This window comes from Lepidochelys kempii, chromosome 17 (assembly GCF_965140265.1).
Source record: "Lepidochelys kempii isolate rLepKem1 chromosome 17, rLepKem1.hap2, whole genome shotgun sequence".
In the NCBI taxonomy this organism is placed as follows: Eukaryota; Metazoa; Chordata; order Testudines; family Cheloniidae; genus Lepidochelys; species Lepidochelys kempii.
In genome coordinates, this window is record NC_133272.1 from 4,505,413 (window position 1) to 4,529,756 (window position 24,344).

General features: G+C 47.9%; 1 protein-coding gene across 2 annotated transcripts in view; it reads left to right on the forward strand.

The window, feature by feature from the left end:
• The first annotated feature begins 1,492 nt into the window (after positions 1–1,492).
• The window catches only part of RPH3AL (rabphilin 3A like (without C2 domains)), a 132,871-nt gene continuing 110,019 nt past the window's right edge, over positions 1,493–24,344 (forward strand). For both annotated transcript variants that reach the window (XR_012155481.1, XM_073316016.1), the window contains exons 1-2: positions 1,493–1,597; positions 22,142–22,254. Coding sequence is in view for 1 of the 2 variants with exons in the window: in XM_073316016.1 (XP_073172117.1) it covers positions 22,178–22,254 (77 nt within the window). In the remaining variant the exon portion in view is untranslated. The remainder of the gene's footprint in view (positions 1,598–22,141; positions 22,255–24,344) is intronic.

Consider the following 24,344-nt stretch of genomic DNA (forward strand, 5'->3'; position numbering starts at 1 on the left):
GAAGGACAGAGTGCTCGCTGTCAAGTTTTATCCGCAAGTATGTAGAGGGCACAGTTAAAAAATGATTGGCTGTTGTAGTAACTTAATGTTATTAAAGGGTGGTTTTTGCTCTCGTTTCATTCTGTTGTTGTATTACAGTGGTGCCACAGGATCCCAACTAAGATCAGGGCCCCACTGTGCTAGGTGCTGTGTACACAGGTAATAAGAGACAGTCCCTGCCCTAAAGAGCTTAGCGTTGAAATAGACAAGACAGACAAAGGGGAGGGGTCTTTCTTTCTCTCTGTAACCTTCTCCCCATTAAAGCAGAGTGTACGTAAACCAAGCCAGCTCACTCGCTCTCTGTATTGGAGCGGTCTCTTGCCTTGCCTGTTTGTTTGACCACTGCCTTCTGTTCGTGGTTGATTTGTTAATATCAGTATCTGATGTATGGAAAAATCTTTAAAATGACCAATCGAAAATGTCTGTGCTGTGTGTGTTTTCTCTGGTCACCTGGAAACCTGGGCTGCAACGTATTAAATCTTCTGCTGTGTGCTTGGACCTTTACCATACGTGGTTGCTGGCTGGCCTTGGGTGATTGGTGGGACGACACAGAGCTGCAGAGTAATGGGATGCAGGGACTGCTAATAAAGGGCTGACGAGACCAACAGAATACATAGGATCCGGTCAGTCAGTACTGGGTACAGTGGGCCATTAGACCATGGGGGTGAGGGGGAGAGTAATTTTGGTCCCATCAGTGCCTTTTAGAGAATTATCAGGTGTGACTGCCTGCCTTCTGATGAATGAAATCATCAGAGGAGCGGGGGTTCCCTCCGAGGGAGGGAGGGTCTCCCTGTGCCGAGCACTGGAGAGAAATGCCCCTCCGCTTTCTGCTCAACACGCAGTTCTTGTACCAGTATAACCATTTCAGTGAGGAGTGGGGTGGTTTTTTTTAATGGATATCGTTATACCAGTGCAGATGCGGTTATACCAGCGTAAAGGTGCTTTAGCGGGGGAAAGCGATTCCTTCACTAGCTTTGAGATCAGCACCTTGATAGCAGTGCACTTGCGCCTATGCTTGGGGTTGGGGAGGAGGGGTTTGTACTGGTTTCACTGTTCTGGTATAGTTTAAAAGAAAAGGAGGACTTGTGGCACTTTAGAGACTAACCAATTTATTTGAGCATAAGCTTTCGTGAGCTACAGCTCACTTCACTGGATGCATCACGAAAGCTTATGCTCAAATAAATTGGTTAGTCTCTAAGGTGCCACAAGTACTCCGTTTCTTTTTGCGAATACAGACTAACACGGCTGTTACTCTGAAACCTGGTATAGTTAAGGCGGTACGACTGCTGTATGTAGACAAGACCTTAATGACTCCTGATTAGTATCTGTAGTCCAGCTCCACCGTAGCTGCAAATCCAGGCCTTTGTTTAGCTCCAGCTGTACAGTTCACTGATTGCTGCCACATATTTATTTAAGGGCTGAGTAATGCAAGTTGTCTAGAATGTACCTCATGTTGCCCGGGAGTACACAACAGCTGCCTCGTCCGACAGATGAGGACACTGTCCCTGCCTGCGGGAGCTGGCAGCTAAGGAGCCGTGTGACCATCTCGGTGGGCATGGTGAGTCTCACCGTGGGTCTTCTCATTCTGAGTTGGCCACTCTTTACTTGTGTGTGCAGAAAGAAGATCTTAGTTAGAAATCCAAACACCCTGCTTTGCTCTTTGTTGTTTCCTGTTGGCTCCCCTGAATACCTGAGCATGTTCTTCTACACAGAAAACCACACAGTGTAGCCCTGTTACTAGTACTAGTGTTAATGGGAAGCATACTGCTGTGCACAGTGAAATAGCACGGACGCCTTCAAAGCCCTGCTGACAGTGGGATAGAGCTGCACACTGGAGTAGCTCATTTCCTGGTGGGTTTTGATCCTTTGGCCATGCCTCCTATGTGAGCGTGAGAGTTTGTAATGGAGCAAAACAAGCAGAGATGGTCTGCGAAGCGTGTGGTAGGAAATGCAGTAGCAGAGGGAGAAGTTGTGAGCAGCTCCAGACTTCCATGTTGCTCCACGGATTTTCCCGAGTGATTTATTATTCTTTGTCCCATATTTGTTCAAAATGTAGAGAAGCAAAGATCTGTCACCAACAATAAAATCCAAAGCAGTGCAGCAGAGCTTGGTGCTGCAGGGAGCTGAGCACTCTGGCCCTGATCCAGCAGAGCACTTGAGCATGTTCTTAACTTTAAACCCGTCATTAACTCCAGTGGGTCTCGTGCTCAAGTCTTTTTGCTGAACTAGAGACGTAGGATCGACCCCTGAAAGAAGGAAAAATGGAACTTCTGATAGATCTTGTATATGTTGTTTTGTGTGTGTTCATATGGCTCAGGCCCGGAGCCTGCAGCCACTAGAGAGGCTTTGTTGAAGTTGCCTGTGTGAACAAGATCTTCTCCCAGGAGCATGACTTGCAGGATTGGGTCCTTGATCAGCAGCATCATCCAGGCTTCTTCTGCCAGCTTCTCTTGACATGAAAAGTAGAGTTTCTTGGCTCTGTAGTTCACCAAAGCAGGCGACTGGAGCTTGAAAGGTCATGTTACCTATTGTCGAATGAAAAGCTCTAGCCAAAGCTGGGAATTTCAATATTAGCTACAGACTTTGAATGTTTAAAACTCACTAGTTATCTTAGGCTGTCCACTTCTCTCCATCCTCAGGGCTGCTCATAATATAGCATTTCAGTGAGAGCATAGCAGGGAAATCCTAGAGCAGAAGCAGAGCCCGCTGCATGTACATTACGCTGTAAGGTCCTGACTTCCAGAACTCAGCCAGGCAGGTCCCTCAGCTGTCGTTGGAGCAACGGCAGCCTTAATGGAGCAGTGATGATTTACACTAGTTGTGGATCTGTCCTGAGAGGCTAAGATCCCATGTAAAATGTGTGTAGTTAATTTGCACTGACAGCTATCCTGGTTGAACACGAATTGGATATTTGCAGGCCCAAAAAACAATCTAATTATTTGTTTCAGTGTGTGCGAACACCTCATCTGCATGCGCGGTCATAGCAACTGCAGCTGCATGCACATTTTTGACTTCTGCCTTGGACTTCTGGAGTTTAAATGTTTATTAATTAGACTTTTACTATTCACATCACATGCTCTAGGCTTGTAAACTGCGAGTCACACCAAAGCCAAGCAGATTGGTTACTTAGCAAAGCTCTTTTACCGTGTGTATGTGAACTTGGCAGCTTGGGTGTAATGATTACCAAGTGTGGAACTGGCCTGTAGTGAGATTTCCAGATCCTTGTGTTAAAGAAACAAATAGTCCTCAGTTCCAAAAGGAAGAAACAGGACCCGAAAAGCAGATCAGCCTGTGATCAACTTGGCTGTGATCACTTCATCAGTCCTACAGCTATTTTCCTCCATAGCTTATTCAGAATTAATTTAAAGTAGGCCAGGTGTAATGGCTGATCCCCATTAATGGGTTTGTATATTTGCTATATAAAGCTTCAACCCCTTTCCGTATGAATTCATCCTCTGCCCCCAGCAGTATTTCATGCAACCCTTTTGTGTCTTTGAGAGATACTTGTTTCCATTCCTGGTCCCATTCAACTGACACCCTTTGCATGGGAGCAGAGCATGCTGACTTTCTAAAATTCAGAGGACTCTTACTTGGTTTTGGAGTCTGATGTGTTCCCTGCTGGTTACTTAAGGGGGGCTGCAGTATACAGCATGATGCTCAAGTGACCAAGACCTGTGACTAATTAAAACATTACTGAAAATGTTCCAGTAATGCTGCAAGGTGAATTGCATCAGGTTGAGCTTGTTTTCTGGCTGCTTAGATGGATCTTAGCTTAATTAAATTAACTGACCACAAATGAGAGGATTTGAAACAACTGCATGAAAAATAATAAGTAAGGGATCAAAAATGGCACCGGTAATCTGAATGTTGGTGAATGTGGCATGTTCCCCAGGGCTCTTGTGCCCAGTCATTCTGAGCCATTTTGACACTGTATGGATGGGTGTGTATCATGGAGGAGCCATTTAGGGCACATCTGCACTGCACACTAAGCCCGAACTCTGACTCGGGTCTAAGGCCCACTTCTGTCCACACACAAATCGGTCTGAGTTGGGTCAGCAAGTATCCAGGTTCTAGGACCCTGTGGGGGCCTGGGTCAGAGCCTGAGTCTTGTGGTTACTCAGGTCCAAGCCCTGTCATTTTGCAGTGTGGATGCAACTCAAGCCACAGACCCAAGTCAGAGGGTCTGCATAGGGCAGTATGGCTGTGAGACCCAGGTCTAGCAATTGTAAACCCAGATTTATGATGCAGTGTGGATGCTCAAACATGGGGTTGGAAACACTGGGGGTACATCTGCACTGCAATAAAAATCTCCCCGCGAGAGGGGTGGGTCTTAATGCCTGGGCTCCAGCCTGATCCCAAACATCTACTCTCCAATTTTATAGCCCCACAGCCTGAGCCCCGCGAGACTGAGTCAGCTAACCTAGGCCAGCCGCAACTGTGCTGTGGGACTTCTATTGCAGCCTAGACATACCCTGAGTCCATAAGCCTGGGTCCCACAGACCCAGGTTTACAGTGAAGTGCAGAGATAGCCTTAGCCTTAGAGCCAGTGGAGCCTTGCTAAGGGTTCCCAGAAACTGTGGTGATGGGCAGCTTTTAAATGTGTGGAGCAATAGCTTGCACTGCACTCAACCACAGACTTTAGTCCAGGATAGCCCACGTTTCTCCATCAGCGCATGCTGCAAAGCTCTTGCCTATAAAGAGGTGGGTGATGTGTAGCTAAGTGTGTGAGAATTAAATGTTGTTGCTAGAGTCTCAGGGTAACTGATGGATCTGTTGGTTTAGTGCATTTTTGAATGATCACCAAGGGAGCCCCAAGGTTCTCATGTAGAGTAGAAATAATCCAAATCAGTAATTCATTCCCCAAATTGCCCATGTCTCATCAAAGACCTAACAGCCAAGTGGTGTTGTGAGGTCTAATTACAAACCCTAGGGTTCTGAAAGGTGCTGGAGATGGTTCATCCTTGGCTGGGCTTGAAGTTAAACTACTAGGTGCTGGTTCATGCGGGCCTGCTGTCAGTAATGGACATGCTCTTCCTGGTTTAGACAAGGCTCCAGGTGAAATAAAGACCCCGCGAGCGCTCCCAGCCAGCAGATTTCTGGACAAGGCCTGCCTATTTTGCACACTCCTGCACTGGTCCAACTCTTTCTCAGAAACTCGAAGCTAGTCTGCAGCCTGGTCAGTGGGTTCTGCTGACCTCCCACAACCCAAGGGCCCCTTGGATTCATTAACGTATCAAAACAGGGACAGGTATCTAACTGGAAGTTTATAGGCTAATTGGCATCTCCTGAGCCTTCCCCAGAGAAGCCTGTTCACCGGACATGTGACTGGGAAGAGCAGAGCGTGATGCATTTGTGAATGATTTACTTAGCATGAATACACCTGACCACAGTGAAGCAGGGCCAAGGTCTGAGAGATGAGCTTAGTAGGGACAAGTCCTGGGTAGGGTGGAACATTGCAGCAACTCTCCTTCTCCTTGAACCCCAGGGGTGTCCTGTAAGGACCTTTCTGTTTGGCTAATGGAATGTTCTTTACAGCATGACCTTGTTGGTACTAACAGAAAAGCTGTACGGACATGTCTACTGCTTTCCCAGTGGAGCTCATTGCTCCTTGGCTCTGATGAGATCCTTGTGTGTGATTTTGCCCTGGAAAAGTCATCCTCATACTGAGCATATCAATCAATGGCTTTGACCCTGTTGGCATGCTGTAGAGAGTGAAACCCCTGACACTCTCAAAGAGAGTGACCCTGGGCTCCATTTGACATCAGGGGCGTTTCTGCTTCCGGTTGGACATGTGAAACTCTTTATTTTGAAGTGTGAATCAGCCCCAGGGTAACAGATGCTGCAGAGATCATGTGGAAAAACGAACACCAATGCTGTGTAGCCAGAGAGTAGCATGAATTGTGTGTCTGTTAGGTGGCGCCTCACATCATCAGATTGAATCCATTTTATGCATTTGGTTCTGAGCAGTTAGATTACTAAAGAACAATCCAGGTCTCCATTAATGTTCAGATAATCTGGGTATCAATAGGGGACTAGATACCTTGGAATTCTTGGTACTTCTCTGTGTGTGGAAGTCCAGTAGTAAATCATTTGATAATGAAAATAGAATCCCACCCACCTAGCAATGGGTGATCCAGGTGGCTCCCTGTGGCAGCTCTGGTAAAGGGACATGCTAGAATTGAACCCGCTCATGATATGTGGTGTGTCCCAGGTGCTGCATTGGAGCCCTTTATCCTCCAGCTGGGACAGAGGATGCTGGGTTGTCAAATCCAGTCTTCAGTGTGGAGTGGTACCAACCTTTTTCCATCCAACTCACCTGGGTCTGGCAAATCCCAGTGCATTTAGCTCAGATTTGTTTGATGTTCTTGGGTTCATTTTGAGCTTGGAACTAGAGCTGGACCCAACTCAGCCCCTGGATTCAAAGATCCTCTGAACTTTGCATGTATTTGCTGTAGACCCAAACGTCATAGCTGACCAGTGACTGCAGTGGGGCAAACCAACCCACATGCGCCCCTCTCCTCGCCCAGATCAAAACTTGTCCAAAGTTTAGGGAAGTTTGCATCTGATCTCTGCAGTCTGGACCCATCTCAACTCAGAGCTAAAGGTCAAGCTCAGCTCTTGTGACCTCAAACCCATGGGCTCTGTGTATTTCTTAGGTGGTGCCCTGCACAACGCAGATCCTTTGATTTAAAACCCTCTTGAATGTCCTAGTGGCAAAATATCTCTGATCAGAAATGAAGTGTCGTGTAAGCTAGAAGATGATGATTGTCGGAATTTCCTCTGTGCACCTCCTATGCCACTTATCTTCAGCCTGATATGCTTGTCCACCCACTTGGGTATTGCCTATATGAATGCACTGCCTCTACCAATGCAGCAGATATGAGGGAACCGAGACATAGTACGGTTCCTGGCACTGTGGGTTTGTTTTCACAGCCTGGGGTTGGGAGTTCTTTGCAAAGCTGCTAGCTCAGAGATGAGTGATGGCAAAGAGGCCTGCTTTTATCATGCTGTGTCAGGTTCACTTAATATCTCTACTGTGTTTAGTGTACAGTTGGGGCCAGTTATACAAACTGGCTCTTGGTGTTCAGACCATGGTGGCTGGCAAATTTTTGAGCCAGCCCTAGCTGTACATTTTGACTCTGGATTCCCAACCCCCCCCCCCCCCTTCTTTGTGGAAGTATTTGTAAAACTGCATTTAAAATAAAATAAAATAATTCTTGTTCATGTTGCACAGCTTCCATACAAGGGATGGAGGAGCCAGAACAATCATATACTATTCTTCATATTTAGTGCTTACCATCCATAGATCTCAAAACAATGTGCAGAGGAAGGTGAGTATCATTATCTCTGTTTTACAGATGGGGAGACAGAGGCACAGAGCAAGGCAGTAACTTAACCAAGGTTGCCCGGCAGTCCAGTGGCAGAAGCAGAAATAAACACAGGCCCCCAGTCTGGTGTACATTTGTCTGGCCCGTGCTGCCTCAGCTTGTTTTGCCGTTAAGACCAGGATCTTGTTTCCTGTGGAAGTGCTGCGGTTTTGAGTCAGGCCTGTAGAGTTAATTAGGTGAGTGCTTGGTTTATGGAGTTAATCATGCATGGATGTAGAGGTCTGTAAAGCCTTCTTGTTATTAGGTTTTACAGATCTTGGCAGTGTGGGTTACTCCAAGCATGTAACTTCCAAAGGGCACCAGCACTGCAGCCTCCTAGCTACATTTGAAACTTCTCAGAACCAGCGTGACACGTGAGAAGTTAGGGTGGCTGCGTGCTCATATCTGATTCTAAGTGTAACCTAAATGACAGCCAGTGCTAGGATGCAGTAGTATCGCACAGAGCTGCGAGTTACATTGAAGCAGCTGAGCTGTGGCACGTTGTGTGCCCTGCTGACGTGCAGGAGGGATTGCTCTGGAGATGTGAGGACACAATGGTTATCTGGTTTGATCGCTCTGGAGACAGCTGCTAGCTGTGTTCTGTAAACCAACTTTTGCCTGCCAAGTAAGGTAGTGGGAGGTGGGGTTTGGCATGTGGGAGGGACTGTGGGGCATGCCCTTTTAATAGGATGATTGTCTCACAGCAGGCAAGGCATGGAAGAGTTGTTATGAGGCTCAGAGGAGCGATAATGAAAAATCAGCCCACTGCTGGAATAGCTGCAGCTGATGTTCAGAGAGATCCTGGTCATGTCGTTCTGTATGGATGCAAGGAGTGGGGTGACTTGTTGTCTGATGAAGGTTCATAACCATGTACACACACCTGTGAGTACAGGGAGGGGGCACAGGGGCTCAGCTTATAACTGGAAGGTTTGCAAGTAAATAAAAGAAAAACCTTAATTGGGGCTGCTTAAATCAAGTCATCATTGTGGGAGGGGCTTTGGGGAGTTTAATTTGACAGTGGTTTTCTAATGGGATTGACTCAAACTTGGTGAGGCTTCCATGGAGGTTCATTGGTCCGGCGTCTGGCTGCACAGCTCTCGTTCTCTGCTGATTGAAAAATGGAGTGTGAGTGTGTCCTAACCCAAAAGCACCTGCATAATGTTAGGGAGATGGTCAGTCCAGTCCTAACGGCTTGCACTAGCACTGGAGACTATTGTTGATAGGTACTTACTGTCATGGAGGCCAGCTGCATGGCCAAACAGAAGAGAGACAGGCCCGTTTATGCCAATCCTACCTGCCCCACTGCCCCTCACAATAGTGCATTCTGACATTATGGAACTTCATCTAATCTGACTGCTTGATTGGCTTGAATGTCCCTGGCTCTCCTGCGAGCTAAGAGGGCACTTCCTGCTGTTGTTGGGCTGTTCCGAACTCCTGTCAGCTTGTCGTGCGACTGCTTGCAAGCTGCTTAACCCCAGGCTGGCTTATTTGTAAAATATGGACACTTGCCTGTTTCCTTGGGGGGTGGGCTGAGATTGTGTGTGTGTCTCAAGTGAGATCCTGGGGTGTGAGTTGTTGTATTAGACCCTGGCTCAGTCAGGTACTTATGCGCCTTGGGGCCTGGGATTTAAGCACGTCCTTAAAGATCAGCTTTGGTGGAGTGCACTGTCATTAGGCACACTTGCAATTTTAAGAATTTGGGATTAATCTATTGTTGCAAAGGCCCTGAATTTGGAAATACTGCTGTGATGCCAGGAGGGGAGAGACCCAGGTCCGCAATACACGCTGTCAGTGCTGGGAGAGAACAGGAGGCAAGGATGTGGTTTAACCTTTTCTTTCTTTACTAGTCATTTACTTTCTGTTATAGCAACTTAGTGAATGTTTGTTCTTGTTGCTAAGGTTTCCTCGGGATAATGGGTGCTGGTGTGTGGCCTCAGAGACTAATTACACAGCATCACTGAGCGAGTAGCAGCTAAAGGAAAACCAGGGTATAACTGCACATGAGCTGAGCTGGTGGTCCTGGGGGAAGCAGGGCATGCCCCATAGGTAGCTTGCTGAGCAGGCGGCCTGTTAATTGCATTAGCAGGACAGATGCTGCAGACCAAGAACTTGGCTCAGGCTGGCCCCTTGTGTCTTTTAAAAAAATAAATTATGAATTGCCTAACTAATTCACGAATTTGATATAGGTGTGAGACTGGTTAGCTAAGCTGATTAGCAAATCAAAGCCCATCAGAGATCTCCTGCAGCTTGCTTGTATGGCCATATAGGACATTTCTATATGAATTGGCCTGCTAGGATTCATGCTGTGTTGGCCAAACTACATGTGAATTAGTTCCCCCTGAAGGCCAGCTCAGGCTATGTCTTCACTGCAAAGGACGGTCTGTTTCTACATTAAGGTAGCTATCTCAATGTAAAGTCCTAGTGGAAAGAAGGCCCAGGTAGGTTGGACCTCCATGTACTTAATTGAGGTCAATCTCAGATGTAGAGCGGTATGGGACTGACCTGGACCAGAGACTGAAAACTACAGTGTCTTGTCTCCAGTTGGGTTTACATTGAGCCAGCTGCCACCTTGTAAAAACACACCTTTCTTTGCAGTGAAGACACAGCCTTCGCCCTTCTGTGAAGGGCCTGGTGTCCAAGGCTATATCACTGTACATTGCCTATGGCTGCATCCCGCACCATGAGGTATGAAGGTGGTGACACATCCCCCCTGCATTCCCAGCTCTCATTGGTAAGTAACACCTTGGTTCATCAGAACACATTTCAGGAGCTGTCTCCAAGTGCCTAACCCACGTAAGTGATTCCAAAGCCACGGCGTTATGCTGAATGGGGGACATATGCAGTGCTTTAGAACTGCCTGGACTAATTGCCTGCATTTAGGAATAAAGAGGGCAAAAATCTCTCTCTGTAGAATAAACAGGCCGTGACAGAGGAGTGAAGTATTAAGCTGATTCCTCTTGAAGGCTAGAGGCCTGTGACATTTAACGTGATCACTATTAGTTGTAAACTGAGAGATGGCTTCGTTCTCTACGAGCATTGCCAGGAACAGAGAGAACTATTCTCTCCCCCCACATCCCGTCACAATATCTATCTGCAGCGGTGGCCTGAAATCCCGGTCGTAGAGCTTCCATTTGCCCTTTGTATTCTGGGCCAGCCTCTTTGCGTTTTGCAGGCGAATTGCTTGGAGTAGAGGGGAAGCAACAGGCCAGTGTGTACTGATGCTTAACGCCCAGAGGTTCATTGGCCAAGCTGATCGGAGTGGAGGGCGTCTGCGCACTGAGTCCTTTGTGCCCATTAGCCCTATCCACTAGCGATAGGACCTGCTTCTAACAGATGCTGCAGTGTTAGTGAGGATCATTAGCTCAAAGAAAGATTCCAAGCCAAACCCCTTGAATACAACATTCTTCTCCTTTGTTTCCTGAGCCTTGTGACTCTGCTTTTTCTCTAGTAGCATAGGCCCACATCCTTAAAGGTATTTAGGTGTCTAATTCCACACTGAAACCATTGGGAGTTAGGCACCTAAATACATTTGTGGATCTGGCCCATAGTCCTTGCCAGGCTGGATCCAAGCCAAAACCAATTTGGTTCGGTCTCCTGTCTTTCACAGTGGCCTCGGAGGAAAAGCATATGAACCCCATGGTAGGCAGGTGTGGGTGTCATGGTTCCAGGGCTGACTGCACCATCCATTGTGGTCTCTTTGAATGCACCCCCTCTGGTGTCAGGCCTCATGCCTTCACCTCTTCTGGGGCAGAATGCCACCATTTTGCTACTCCTACACCAGGCCTTGGGTTCAGTGCCCTGGGTGTCTATCAGTTGTGCTTACCCAGCAGGTCTGCCTGGATGCAACACCTGGCATTGCTCTCTTTGGCAGTCTGTGATCAGAAGATACAGCGACCAGGCAGCCTCCTTAAACCAAAGGATGGATTATTTCAACAGCAGGGGTGGAACATAGAAAAAGGGTTTTAAACCCCTGCCAATCTCTCTTACCCAAAGGTTTACCATCCCCTGATGAGAGCCTTGGCCAGGCCTGGCTTTTCCAGATGTCCTACCAGGTCCTGGGGGGTCAGCCGTGTCCCCACAAACATCTCCTTTCCCTCTTGAGAGGGGGATCCCTTTGAATGTCAGTTTTTGGGCTTTTGCCATGCACAGCCAAACCAATTTGGTAAATTGGCTGGATCCAGGGGCTAGAATCTGCAGAGCTTATCGCTGGGGCAGGGTCTCTTAACAACCCTGAAGTGTTTACCAAGGCATGGCTTATTCTGAGCTATTGCTTTCCTTCTTGCTTACAGCCCCCTAATACTAAGCCAATATGTTCATGCAGTAAACATCCCAGCAACCCGATCAACATACCGTATCCATATGACACTAGAGAGCAATTCCGGTTTTGTCACAGGGGGATAATCTACCCTCTGTGCAGGTTTCTTCCCATTGTTCAGAGATTGGTCTGCGCCCTAAAGGCGGCCACTCTCTTCACAGACGCTGCCCCACAGAGCTTACGGTTGAAACTAACAAGACAGACACAGGGTGGGAGACAGGTGATATTCCTGCTAGTTTCCTATTGAGGTTCTGCATAGGTAACTTCTCTTAATAGGTTTACATTGAGAGGGCCCAGGAGACATTTAATAGCCTCCCCCTAGCCACCTTTCTCTAGTTGCTCCCCGCTTCCCGACAAGCAGCATGTTTTATGTTTACCTACAAAACCGAAAACCTTTTCCTCCCTGCCTGAGTGAGATCCTACCTTCTGCCATGTCACATCTAGCTGCTCAGCGTGGCCCTGTGGTTTGTCTCGTCATACGCAGGCTTTCCCCAGGCTCTGCCTGCTCCTGCAGAGATGCATGTCACCTGCACAGCACCTCACCATGGTGAGTGAGATTTGTTTGCACCTTGACAGTCATCGGAAGGGTCTATGTGTTGCTGGGGATCCCTTTCTGTCGAAGGTCGCTCCCTTCCCCTGTTTCTGATGGAGGCTTCTGTGGCTCATCTTTGGAGAGGCATGTGCAGAGTTACATAGAAGTCTCTTCTAATCTAGACTTGGTTGACTGAAGCGCTCTGTGCAGTCTCTCGCATGAGTGACTGCCTTAGCAGGGTGTTGTCTTCACGTGGCCTCCTGTATCTCTCTGCTTTGGGCTGTCCTTGAGCGGCTTGGCTAATTGAAAAGAATCTTTGGCTCTTTGCCGTCTGATGGGTATTCTGCAGGGAGTTCGTCTGAAGTACAGATTTTTAGCACTGTGCGGTGTTGCTCACTGATGCATGTGACTCATCTGGAGCTGTTCCCCACTCCTACACACATGCACGCGCACCCTGGGTCCAGCCTGATTCATGTTCTCTAGGCATCTTATCCTGTTGCCAGCTGCGCCGGCCATGTCTGCTCACCGAGGAGCAGCATCTCGCTGGTGGCTCTGTAGGTGGAAAAGGGCTTGGATCGTACATACATAGTGCATTCCCAAGAGATTCACAGAGAGGAACCAGATTTAAGGAAGTGAAATTGTACTATAGGCGGAATGAAGTTTCGCCATGTAAGGAGCAGGGCCCATTTACGCAATGCATGAGTTCTCTCCTGGCTCTCAGTGTGATCTTACCTGACCGTGTTCCTGATGAGCAGGCTCTGTTGTACACCCTTTTGTGCTGAGATACTTAGGTCTGAGTAGTGTCCCAACACCTCATGGCTTCCCAGAGCTAATCCTGTCTCTATGGCAGCGTACAAACCTGAGGACGTGCAAGATACCAGACTAAGTTCTCTCTGTGCTCCCTTGCTTCGCTGCTGGAAATAGCTGTGTCAAACCATGTGAGGTCCTTCGTGGATCTGATTCCTCAGAGGGAGAGATGTTGAGCCACCCACAACTACAGGTGAAATCAGTGGGAGGACTAGATCCTCGGTACCAGTTAAAAGCCAGCAGAAATAATGAATCCACTTCAACTAGTGTATAGAATAATCCATCTAAAGACTAGTCCTGGGTCTTGGTGAGTCCCCTGAGCCATGTCCCTACTCCCTTCCCCCACCCCTTCTCTCTCTGCAGGCAGTGTTCAGAGAACTGTGGGGAGCCAGACAAGCATTCCGGGTAATGAGAAGCAAAAGAGCGTGATGCTATGTGTTTTGATCAGTCATGCTGGGAGAACATTCCTTATTTTCTCTGGTGTGTCTAGAGAACATGCTCAGATCTGTCCTGATGAAAGCCTTGATCGAATGCTGCTTTATTCCAACCTGTCATCATCAATACCAAAGGAGCTAAAGCTCCAAAGATAAGGGGCTTATGGGCCTCTCCACCCTATGGAAAATACAACTGCCAGCAGAGCAGGCTTCTCTGTCCCACCAGGAAGGACTGAATCCCAGGTCTGAAGGGCATTATGCTCTTATGGGCTCAAGAGTTGGTCACTGCATATCAGTGTTCCATGAAATCAGTGGAATTACACCGGGGTGAAGGTGGTCCCCTGTGTCTAACAAAACTTGCCCCCTTAGATCTGTTATTCTGAGTGTGAGTATAAAAGGCCTGGGAAGCGAGATCCAATAGGCGGCTGCTGCGCGTATCCTCAATCTGCACCTCCCTGGTTGACCCAGCAGCCGTCATAGGGGAAATGTGGGTGAACTCCACCATACTCCAGCGCTGTGCCTTTAAACCTGTCACAGCCCAAGAGCTGGCTCTAAAACAGGATGTTTTTCTGCTGAGAACAATTGTCATGTGAGCTGCAAAAGGACATGGCCAGCTTTTAGAAGCAAGGGAGCAGCAGCTCTAGTTTCTGCAGCAGTGTCAAGTTCAGTAGGTTAATGCAACAGTGATGCAAGTTGCCCTGGTCTGTGTATTTACACAGAACTCCTGTGAATTGAGAAAGGGAAGTGACACTGGTTTGGATTTTAGAAGGAACCAGCTAAGGTGGTTTTCTCCCTTTGCTGCAATGTGCATGCTTGTTACTTCACTTGGTCTGCACAAGGCCTGACGGTGGGAGTGAAGTTGCTTTTAGACTTCCCCGAATGTACGACAAACCCTTAAGGAGTAATCCCATTACTGACTTCTTCAGGCATCCCTGTCTGAAATCAATTGGCCAGCACAAAGTGGAATAATAAATCTCAGATTTAGTTTCTAATTCTTATCCCACTATACTTTACACAATACAATGTTCACTTCAAATTCTTAAATTTTATTGCACCGTCAGTTTCACATGTGGGAATAAAGAGGCAGGCTGAGGTTTTCAAAGCTGTCTAGGGAATTTGGACACCCCATTCCCACTTGTGTCTAAATCCCCTAGGCAGCTGCGGAAAACTCATGCTGGATTTGGAAAACTCAGTCGCTGCAGTTGGCTGGCCTGCGTTTGGATGATCTCTAGGGCAGCAGATCAGATAGTTATAAGAATGTAGCAGGGGAGGAGGAGTTGGCGCATTTCCTTACTTTCTGCTCCCTTTCACCATGCAGGGAGCATTTGACAGAGATAAGTTGCGTCACTGACCCAGTGCATATGCAGCATCTGATTTATGATCCAGCTAAGGGGCTGTAAGTTCCCTGAATGAGCCAAATCCAAGCTTTAGAGTCTAGTGTGTTGAATGCTATATTAATGAAGCCTCCTCTCACTCATCACGCTACTCATGATGCTGCTGGCTCTGATATTTTTTTTTCATGTGTTTCATGTAAGTGTAGCATATCAGGATACTGCGAGCAAATGGAAGAGCATCCAGCTGTCGTTGCTGGGAGTTCAGGGACTAAGTCTGATCTCTGTTATGCTGGTGTTAATCTACCATCTCCAGATTTGCACCAGCGTAGCCCTGGTTCAAAGCTGGCATGCAGGCCCTGATTGAGCAAAGCATTCAGCAAAGCACGGAAGCAGGTGACTTCAGTGGGACTTAAGCATGTGCTCTAAGTGTTTTGCTGAATTTGGACCGGAATGATTAGATTTGGAGCCAGTGGTCTACAACAAAGCAATTCCTGGGGAGTTCTCTGGCTTGTCTGAGAGAGCTTCTTGGCTTTAGTTACCACCTTTTGGCTACGTGGGCACCCGTTTGTTCAGGGCCCCTCCTGCAGCTGTGGGCAGATGGATCAGCCCTGGGTCTGATACCCTTGATCTGAATAGAATAAGGTAATGGTTTTGTCCCAGGCTCAATAGCATTGTTTTGGACCAGAGCATGCATACAAAATAACATCAGCCAATAAACATCTGCTGCAGCATCTGCCGACAAGGGCATGTGATGCCCTTCATAACATCACCATGGGACTGTCGCAAAACAGCTGGTTCTCAGACTGATTCCAGCCGTGACGTGCTGAAGTGACATTGGGGTTATTTTCTGGTAAATGTAGATGCAAATCAGTCTTGACTGTTCTAGACTTCTGCCTGGCTTGGGTTGCTTTGCAGTACGTTGGGGCTATGGGAGCCGAATCCATGTATCTTGCATGTTGGGGTCAGTCTGGAGCCCTCAGTATTAGCCTAAAAATATTTGCATATTTCTGTAGCACCTTGAACTGATCAGACTTACACCAGTGGGAATTGGATGTCTGGGCTGTGTTATCTTTCAGGTATGTAGAAATGTAGGGAGTACATGTGGTGTGTCAGGAAAGCTGTTTAAAGTGTGTGCCTAAGGGAGACAAAGCATGCACACGATACCTCTCGGTGTATGTAAGCCTTGATTGAATACTGCTTTATTCCAACCTGTCATCATCAATACCAAAGGAGCTAAAGCTCCAAAGATAAGGGGCTTATGGGCCTCTCCACCCTATGGAAAATACAACTGCCAGCAGAGCAGGCTTCTCTGTCCCACCAGGAAGGACTGAATCCCAGGTCTGGAGGGCATTATGCTCTTATGGGCTCAAGAGTTGGTCACTGCATATCAGTGTTCCGTGAAATCAGTGGAATTACACCGGGGTGAAGTTGGTCCCCTTTAAAGATGTGTCCTAATCTTGGAAAACATCTCCACTCTTCAAAGCCAGGGGTTCTGTAACCCTGATTTAAAATTGCAGGTTTGTTTGCTTGCCCACTCCAGGGATTCTAGGTGTAGAAGGTTTGACCGCCCCCTTTGCGTGAGCAGGCCAAGTATAAAAAGTATACAAGGCCCTGCTCACCAGGCCCTCTAGGGTCATTAGGAGCTGTAAAAGAAATGCAAGTGTTACAAAACAATCAGGATAAGTGACCATGCAGGGAAAGTGCCCAGTGATATGAACTTTAAGATTAGAGCGCTCATCTTTGTCCTATCATCTCAGATACCAGGATTTCATCTAGTAAATATCACCTATTTTTTTTTTAACTGGGTCATCTTTTTGATTAGTGTAATGTAATGAATAAAATCGCACAGCATTTCTCTCTGTCTTCCCTTCCTGGCTCGACTTCCTGAGGTCCAATCTTGCAGCTGAATAATTGTTGCAGTACTTCTCCCAGTGCTGGGTGTGCCGTGGGATCAGACGCAGCTGATGAGTGTTATGCTGTGTTGGTATAGCCTTCACCCTGCTGTCCCACTCACTGAGCTTTTCCTAAACACCACCTTCCTCCGGCACCAGCAAAAATCCATTCTTTTCATCCCTTGTTGTTCCTACACTTGTACTGTTGGGTAACGAGTCCCAGCTCAGCTCTGGCAAGGAGGAGAGAATCCACTGGTTGACTTGAGTCCTTATTATTTAGGTTCGCAAAGCTCAAGGAGAGTTTGGAACAAAATAACTGTTCTGTCGCGTGGCTGGTATTCCTGTGCCTCGAGGTGGGAGTGCTGTGAAGTGCATGAAATACTCAGCCAGTGCTGCACTGGTGAGCTTAGTGCAGGGGAGTGATCTGTTTGCTCAAGCTGTGTGCTTTTCTGTGGAAAAGGGCCAAGGCCATGCTGCTTGTGGCGCATCTGCGCCTTGCATGGAAACAGCAAGCTGTGTGTATCAGCAGCAGAAAGGGAGCGTAGGCTCAGCCAACTGAACAGCAGCGTGTCGGGGTAAGTGCGCTATTTATGGAGACTGGAACATGTGTTTTCTTGGGTTTGCTGTACTTTTTGTTGGTGATGTGACTTGTTTGGTATTAACAAATGGCAGATGAGTATTTGCCCATCGTTCATACATTTAAATAGCCAGGTTATCTCTGCCCAGCAAGTACAGTTTTAATGCTAGGAAATGTCGCCACCAGGGCAGGTAAATATTGATATGTGTGAATCTATATACTTAATATTAGTGCTTATGCAACAGCTGCTTTGCTGGAGAGACCTGACCACAGGCAGCTCAGTATAGCAGGTCTGACTTTGTGTCCGCCAAAGCTTTTTCTGCTGTTCAGTCCCTTTGTGCTTTCGGCTGAAGAGGCACAAGGTTGCTTAGCTGCAAAGAGGCCTACAGAAGTGCAATGAAGTGGAGACCTTCTCTTCCTGTTGTGGTGGTGGCACATTGTGATCTGCGTACAATCTTATTGTAACTGAACAGCAGGAGCCCCTGGCGTGGTCATACTGGTAGAGGACAGGGGCACTAGAAGTTCTTTTGACAGACGCTATGGCATCAAACATCAGACATTGTAAACAAGATTATTACAATTGGTTGGGGGTGGTTAATATCATCTTAGATAATTAACATGGAGAGCGTTTTGCAGAACCAATAGTCTTGGTCCTGTTTATGCTGATGGTTTAATTTTTGCATCTCAGGACTGTGAAAACCATCAATGTCTGTTTTCTTTTTCTTTGTAGACAGTCAGCTTGGCAGGGCTGCAATGCTAGCATTGCAAACACGATAGTGCATTTTTGTTCAAAACAAACTGGATTAGAAGAAAAAGTCATGGTAAAAATTACTAGCATCTGTGGGGTTTTCTTAGTTTTTATAAAATCAAAACTTCAAGCCACATCTTAAAATGGAGGGTGTTTATTGAAGGGTTGGGTTTTGAAGTGGAGACCTGTAATGTTTTTATTGCCAGGTGTAACTGGAAATCTCACAGTGACACACACAATTTGTGGTATGTTTATTGTTGTGGAGATGAGCACACAGCGGGTGAAATCTGGGCCCCATTTCAGTCAGAGGTAAAACTCCCAGTGTGCTTTTCACGTCTCATCCCTATGTAGCTGAGGTAACTGGTGTGTTGGCAATGTGATTGCTCGTTAATGCAATTATTCCCCAAAGGGGAAGCAACCTGTAATACAGCTAGCAGTTGCTTGAAGTGCTACCGCATTTTGTATCGTATTGAAGGTCATGTGCTTTGCACTGTGTCCTGTATTAATCCAGGCAATAAAGTGTTAACTTGCACACACATGAGTTCAACTGGAGTGAATCTGACTCCTGAGTTGCTGTCTGTTTAGAAGCCTGTGGCATTATTGCAAAGTGTAAGTGGTTTGATGCTCTTTGAGCCCTGCCCAGATTGTACAGGCAGCCTGGCTACAAAGCTGCTAATTTCTAGGCTGGTCAGACCTCAGAGCAGTAAGGTAATCCGGAGGGGTGCTTTGCAGTTCTTCAGTGTGAAGCATAAGTTGTGCTTTGTCCCATTGCTTACCTAGACAACAGACTAGGAATTCTGCAGTTGCTACAAAGAAGAAAAGGTCTACTGGATATGGATACTTACCTGTGATCTCTCAAACAGCTGGTGATTTGGGTGGATTTTTACTGTAACCAACCTGGCTTGGTTCTCCTAGCCCTGGTCCTTCCTTGCTAGCATCTAGCTGGGGATAGGCAAGTCTGACTATCCCGCTGGAGACGTGTGTGGTGGAATGGAGATGGAGAGGGGTCACAGCTTCTTGCTCAGATATTTTTTGACTATAGAAAGGGCATATGTTCCTGGCTGGGTGAGATGAACTATGAGACAAGTGACGATGCAGTAATGACATGAAACACCTGACAGTGCTCCAGCTCGTTACCTTTGGGGTCTCTTGTTTCCCATGCCATTCTACAGGGTGACGTGCAGCCTTCTGAGCTTGCTCTGAGTCACCCCGTGAATTATCTAGGTAGGTTGAGCACGTGTGATTCCGTGCTTCTTCCTGTCCTTCCGTAGCCATTATGCTGCCTCTCATGTGGCATTGCTCTGTAGGAGCGGAAGACGACATCCTCCCAGCTGCTAAACCAGGGACGATAAACTTGAAAGCTGTAGGTTTTGGCCAGTGGAAATGAGTGTGACTGCCCTGCTTACGTGCATCATTGTGAGTCTTCCCAGGTGATGAGGGTAGATGTACCCACCTCTGAAAATCCAGGCTACAGACCCTGCAGACTACATTGGCTTCTCTATAGGCCTAGATGTCTGTCTTTCCGTCCCTCTCATGCGGGGCCTATCTAGGTTAGACGTGAGAAGCGGGCTGATTCCAATGCAGAGGGAAACATTCTCTCCCCACTTAAGCAATGGACATCCACAAACTCTAGTGAAAGTTCCCACATGTAACCTCCCTGCTTCCCTGGTGTGGGGTGCCTTCGGCTGTGCTGTACACGGAGCATCGCTAGGCACACATGTCATGTTTACTTTGATTTACTACTTAGCACAGTCTGTGGCTTTTCTGCCAGCCCTACTGGGATGCGAAGGTGAATTCCCTGTCAGTCACTGGCACCCAAAGCCGAGCATAAATGCTGAACCCAGAACTTGCTGCTATCAAGCAGCTAGCACAAGGAACCTGTGCGCGTACTACTGCTTTGCAGTTCAGCCTCAACTGTTAATATGCAAAGCAGTGAGGACCCTGCCTTCCAGAGTGCTGTTGCGCTCTGCAGCATGCTTGGTCTGTGAGCAGATTCCACACCTGCTGTGCAGTTCTCCTTCCAAGGATCACACCCCGGAATGCACTCGCCCCAAGATTTATATCTCGCTTTAAAACTCCTTTAGGGTTTAGAAGTTTACGGCAAATGATTGCAAACTCTCTTCCCACAGTCCATATTTCCAGTGAGAGCGTGGACCCATGAGACAGGACTCCTGATTGATCAGTTCCCCTCTCTCTACCTCAGCTTATGTGTCAGTAAAATGGGGTGATGATATTCACCTCCTTCACCAGGTGGGGGGAGTTGTGAAGCCTAACTAATATTTGCACAGAGCTTTGAGCTCACCTGATGGGAAGTGCCACTGTATTTACACTAAATACTGTCCAAATAACACCTCCCTCCCCCCTTGGGTCTCTGCAGCAGCTGGGATCAAGCTAACCGTCCCCAGATGCAAACATCTACACACACATTCTCAGGGGAAGCCCCTTGATTCTGCTGGTCTGATAGAGCAGGAGTATATTGCATTGAAGGTGTAGTGCAAAGTTGGGAGGATCCAGATGGCGTCAGAGAGTGGGTTTTTTTGTTTGAACACTGTTTATAAAATCCAGTGCATTAAATGAAGCATGCACTCCCTGAGCTACTGGCATCAGGCATATTTTGTAAATTAAAAAATAAATGGACCCGATAACTCTTAAGTGCCAAGCGGTTTTCGCTTCAGCAGGAACTGCAAAAACCTACCGGCACTTTTACAGCATTTTGCTGGGGATTCAGGAGAATCTCTCGCTCTGAAACTGCTGCTTGGGGAATGTCTTGTGTCATCTGGCTGAGAGCACTTGGATGATAGACAAGCTTGGTGAAAAGACTTGGGAGCTTTTATTGACTGTAGACAATGTACTTTGATCAAGAGTCTTTCAATGTTTTTCTTTCTTGTCCCAGCTGGAATCAAAACTATATAGATCAAGCCAGGAGGGACATAGAGCCAGCAGCTGTTCACATTTCCTCCCCTCTCATTGATTACCCTGGTGTTCCTGAAATGTTAGAAAACCAGTTCAAGCTTAAATCACTTCTTATGAAAGAGTTTGTCTGTATGCTTCCCTGGGCCAAATCAACAAGGTTTTGCAATATGATAAGCGAGCCCCTGTGTATAAAATCCTCAGCATCCACAAAGCACAGGCTTCTGATGAGAGCTGTAGGTGAAAGCAAGTAAATTACACCTGGAGAAAGCTGTTCAGTGCAGCATGTTCACCTGTTAGCCAACCTGCCATCTTGATTAAATACATTTCCTTATGTAGATCAGCTTAAAGCCTCAATTGTTTTTTTGTCCAGAACATCTACAGGCCTATAGCAGCTGTTGAAGACAAATAATTTCCTCCCCTGGAGCAGCAGATAGAGACTAGAGTTAACTAGTATTGTCTCTGTGTGGATGCATTGGTCTGGAATTAAACAGTGATCACTGATTATGGAATGATCCGCGGTTCATCGCTAGCTATTCCATTGGAAGGCAGTAATGGGTACACAGAGATGGTCTGGCATGTACAGGGGTTGTGTCTAAAGCGATCACATGCTGGTGTTTTGAGCGGCAGCCAACGTTCATTTTGTGGAAGGACAAAGAGGCCACGATTCTTGCAGCACAGATCAGTGTGGCAAGAAAGTTTGGCGTAGATGGTTTTCCTGGCTTCATGCTTTTAGGACCATCAAAATGCAACTTACTCAGTCATGCAGAATCTGTCACCAGCCCTTTGCTGGCCTTGGGCAATAAGAGTCCAGGCACAAAAACAGAACGCATGTCTCCTGCATGGCAGGGCAGAGCACTAGCCTCCTGGGCCTGCCCATTCCCAGCGTCAGGTCCCAGCTCTCCAGTGCGCTGCTCTGAGGAGAGAGTTTCTCCTGAGATCTTGAGTCTTGCTGTGCAAAGGTACATGAGCGCTGCCCTTGGTTAGTGCCCTGATGTGTTCAGACCACGAGCCAAGCTCTGCCCTTGGATCTGAATGCTGAAGCTCTGCTCCCATGTTCTGTCGTCTGCTGCTGAGAGCAGCACATGGAGCTGGGTTCTGAGCAGAGCCCTGGGCTGTGCTCACTCTAGGCAGGCGTTGGTTAATGACTGACTTAGTTGTTTGGTGCTGTTTCCTTTTCTTACAGGTGTGATTCCTCCGGCCTTCTCTCCAGTTTCCTGCCATGGCTGATACTATCTTTGGCAACGGCAGTGATCAGTGGGTGTGTCCCAATGACCGGCAGCTGGCGCTGAGAGCCAAGTGAGTGCTTCCTGCTCTTCCTTCTCTCTCTGTTAACAGCAGTGGCCACAGAGCGTGATCTCTTACAGGGTTTACTCTTGCCCCCAGGCTGATTCTCAGGCTGTGAGACTCGGGCAGAAGGGGCGGTGCTAGTTGCCTGTGAGGCAAGGCCCCTGGATCTCAGAGCATCCAAACTGCAAAGACAAAGCCTGTAAGTGGGGAGGAAGGATTTTCCAGTGGTTAGAGCAGTGGTCTGGGGTTTGGGAGCCCTGGGTTCAATTCCTGGCTCTCCCACAAGCTTCCTGTGTATTCTGAGGCAAGCGAGAGAGGTGTTGTAAGGATACATACGTTAAAGGCTATCGGGCACTCAGATGCTACGGTGCATATAAGTACCCGCATAGATAGGCCAAAACCCAGTTTATTATTGGCCATGCGAGAGGAAACCAGTGGAAACCCCCCTCCACCCCCCCCCCCCCACAATCCATCCCTCCAAACTGGCTTCCCTTGCCAGGCCTGTGAGGGTTTTCCTTCACCAGACTGACTTCCACCCTGCCCAGGGCTGGTCCACACACAAACTGGAACCGTTTTATGTTCTCCCCATGCAAGTCTGAGTGTGGGATTAGCACATGAAAACCAGAGCCATTCAGTGGACATAGGACACTTCCATTCTGAACAGCTGCTGCTCACAGACACACTTGCAGCCAAGTAGGTAATGGGGCGGATCAAAACCCAGTTAGTTACTTTCTTTCTGGTTTGTGGGTAGCCCAAGCCCTAGCTCTCATTCCAGACCTTGGAGAGGGTTCCCAGCCTGCCCTGCTCATGATAGGGTCATGCCCTGTCTCTTTGCCTGATCTAGAGACTAGGGGAGAGCTGGGTCTCTCCACACCCACAGCTGTGGCTGCTTTTCAGATCCGGCTTGGGCAGGAGTAGGAGGGGAGAGGTCTCTCCTGCTCCCCGTGAGACCTGAGCTTCCTCGGAGTTGGTGGCTTTGCTCCTGTGCTGAGGAGGGCAGGTGCGTAATAACATCCTGCATCGCTGCTATCACTCCTCCTTGCCTAAAGGGATTGAACGTGCTCTAAAATCTGAAACTGATACACAAGCTGTGCAGTGATCAGTGTGTCACTGCAGTGCAGCCCACCCCCCCTCCTTGGGCCAAATGTGGACCAGCTAGTGGCTTGCCCGCCCCACTGAGAGCAGTACCTAGCTGCCCCAGCCAGTCTCCCATCCATGCAATGACCTGACCTTGCTTAGCTTGTGAAATCTGCCAGGACCCCTAGTGCTGCCCTGCTCCAGGTGTTTTAGTGTCAATGCAGCTGCCTTGTGGAGGCCAACTATGTCATTTGGCTTCCCTGAGGGCAGCCACAGGAATCGCTGCTCGGATGCCTCTTGAGGCGCAGCCCTGTGCTTGGATGCTGTCTGGAGTTTCCTTCCTGCGCAATAGCTTGCAACCCCCACCCTCCTTTGAGTTCCCACCACCGACCCTATATTTAATAAGCAAAGTTGGTGGATGCAAAAGCCAGTCCTAGCAGCACCCCATCTATAATTCATGGCCTCCCCCAGCTGGTGCCTGCTCTTTTGTTTGGAGGCACATGTCATTTGATCTTGTTTTGTCCCCCAAGTCAGATTGCTGGTGGGGAGGGGACTGGGATAAGTCAGTGGCTTGAATTGTATTTGTTCTAGCTGCTTTCCTTTGGCAGCAGCCTGCGCCCAGTTGCCCCCAGTCTTGCTCCCAGCTGAACCTCCTGGGGGTCTGCTTCAAATGGCTTAAAAATGTAACAGTGCCCAGCTGGACAGGACAGTGGCTGTAAGCGTTGTATGGGCAGGACAGAGCCTCCTGCAGTCTCTGCTGTGGAGCTCCCCTTAGGGTTGGCTATCTGGCACTGAGCCGCATGTTATCATGGTACTCTGTGCTGCTCGAGCATATCTGAGGTCATTTAGTGGTCTCAGAACCCTTTACTGAGATGCTAGTGAGTTAGGCCTGTAAGCCTGTGAGGGGTAGGAGAATTAAATCATTTGACAGAGAGGAGGGACAGTGACATCCCCCAGGTCACCCCGCAGGTCAGTGGCTGAGCTGGGGATGAACTCCCAGGCCTGTGGTTCCAAAAGTACCT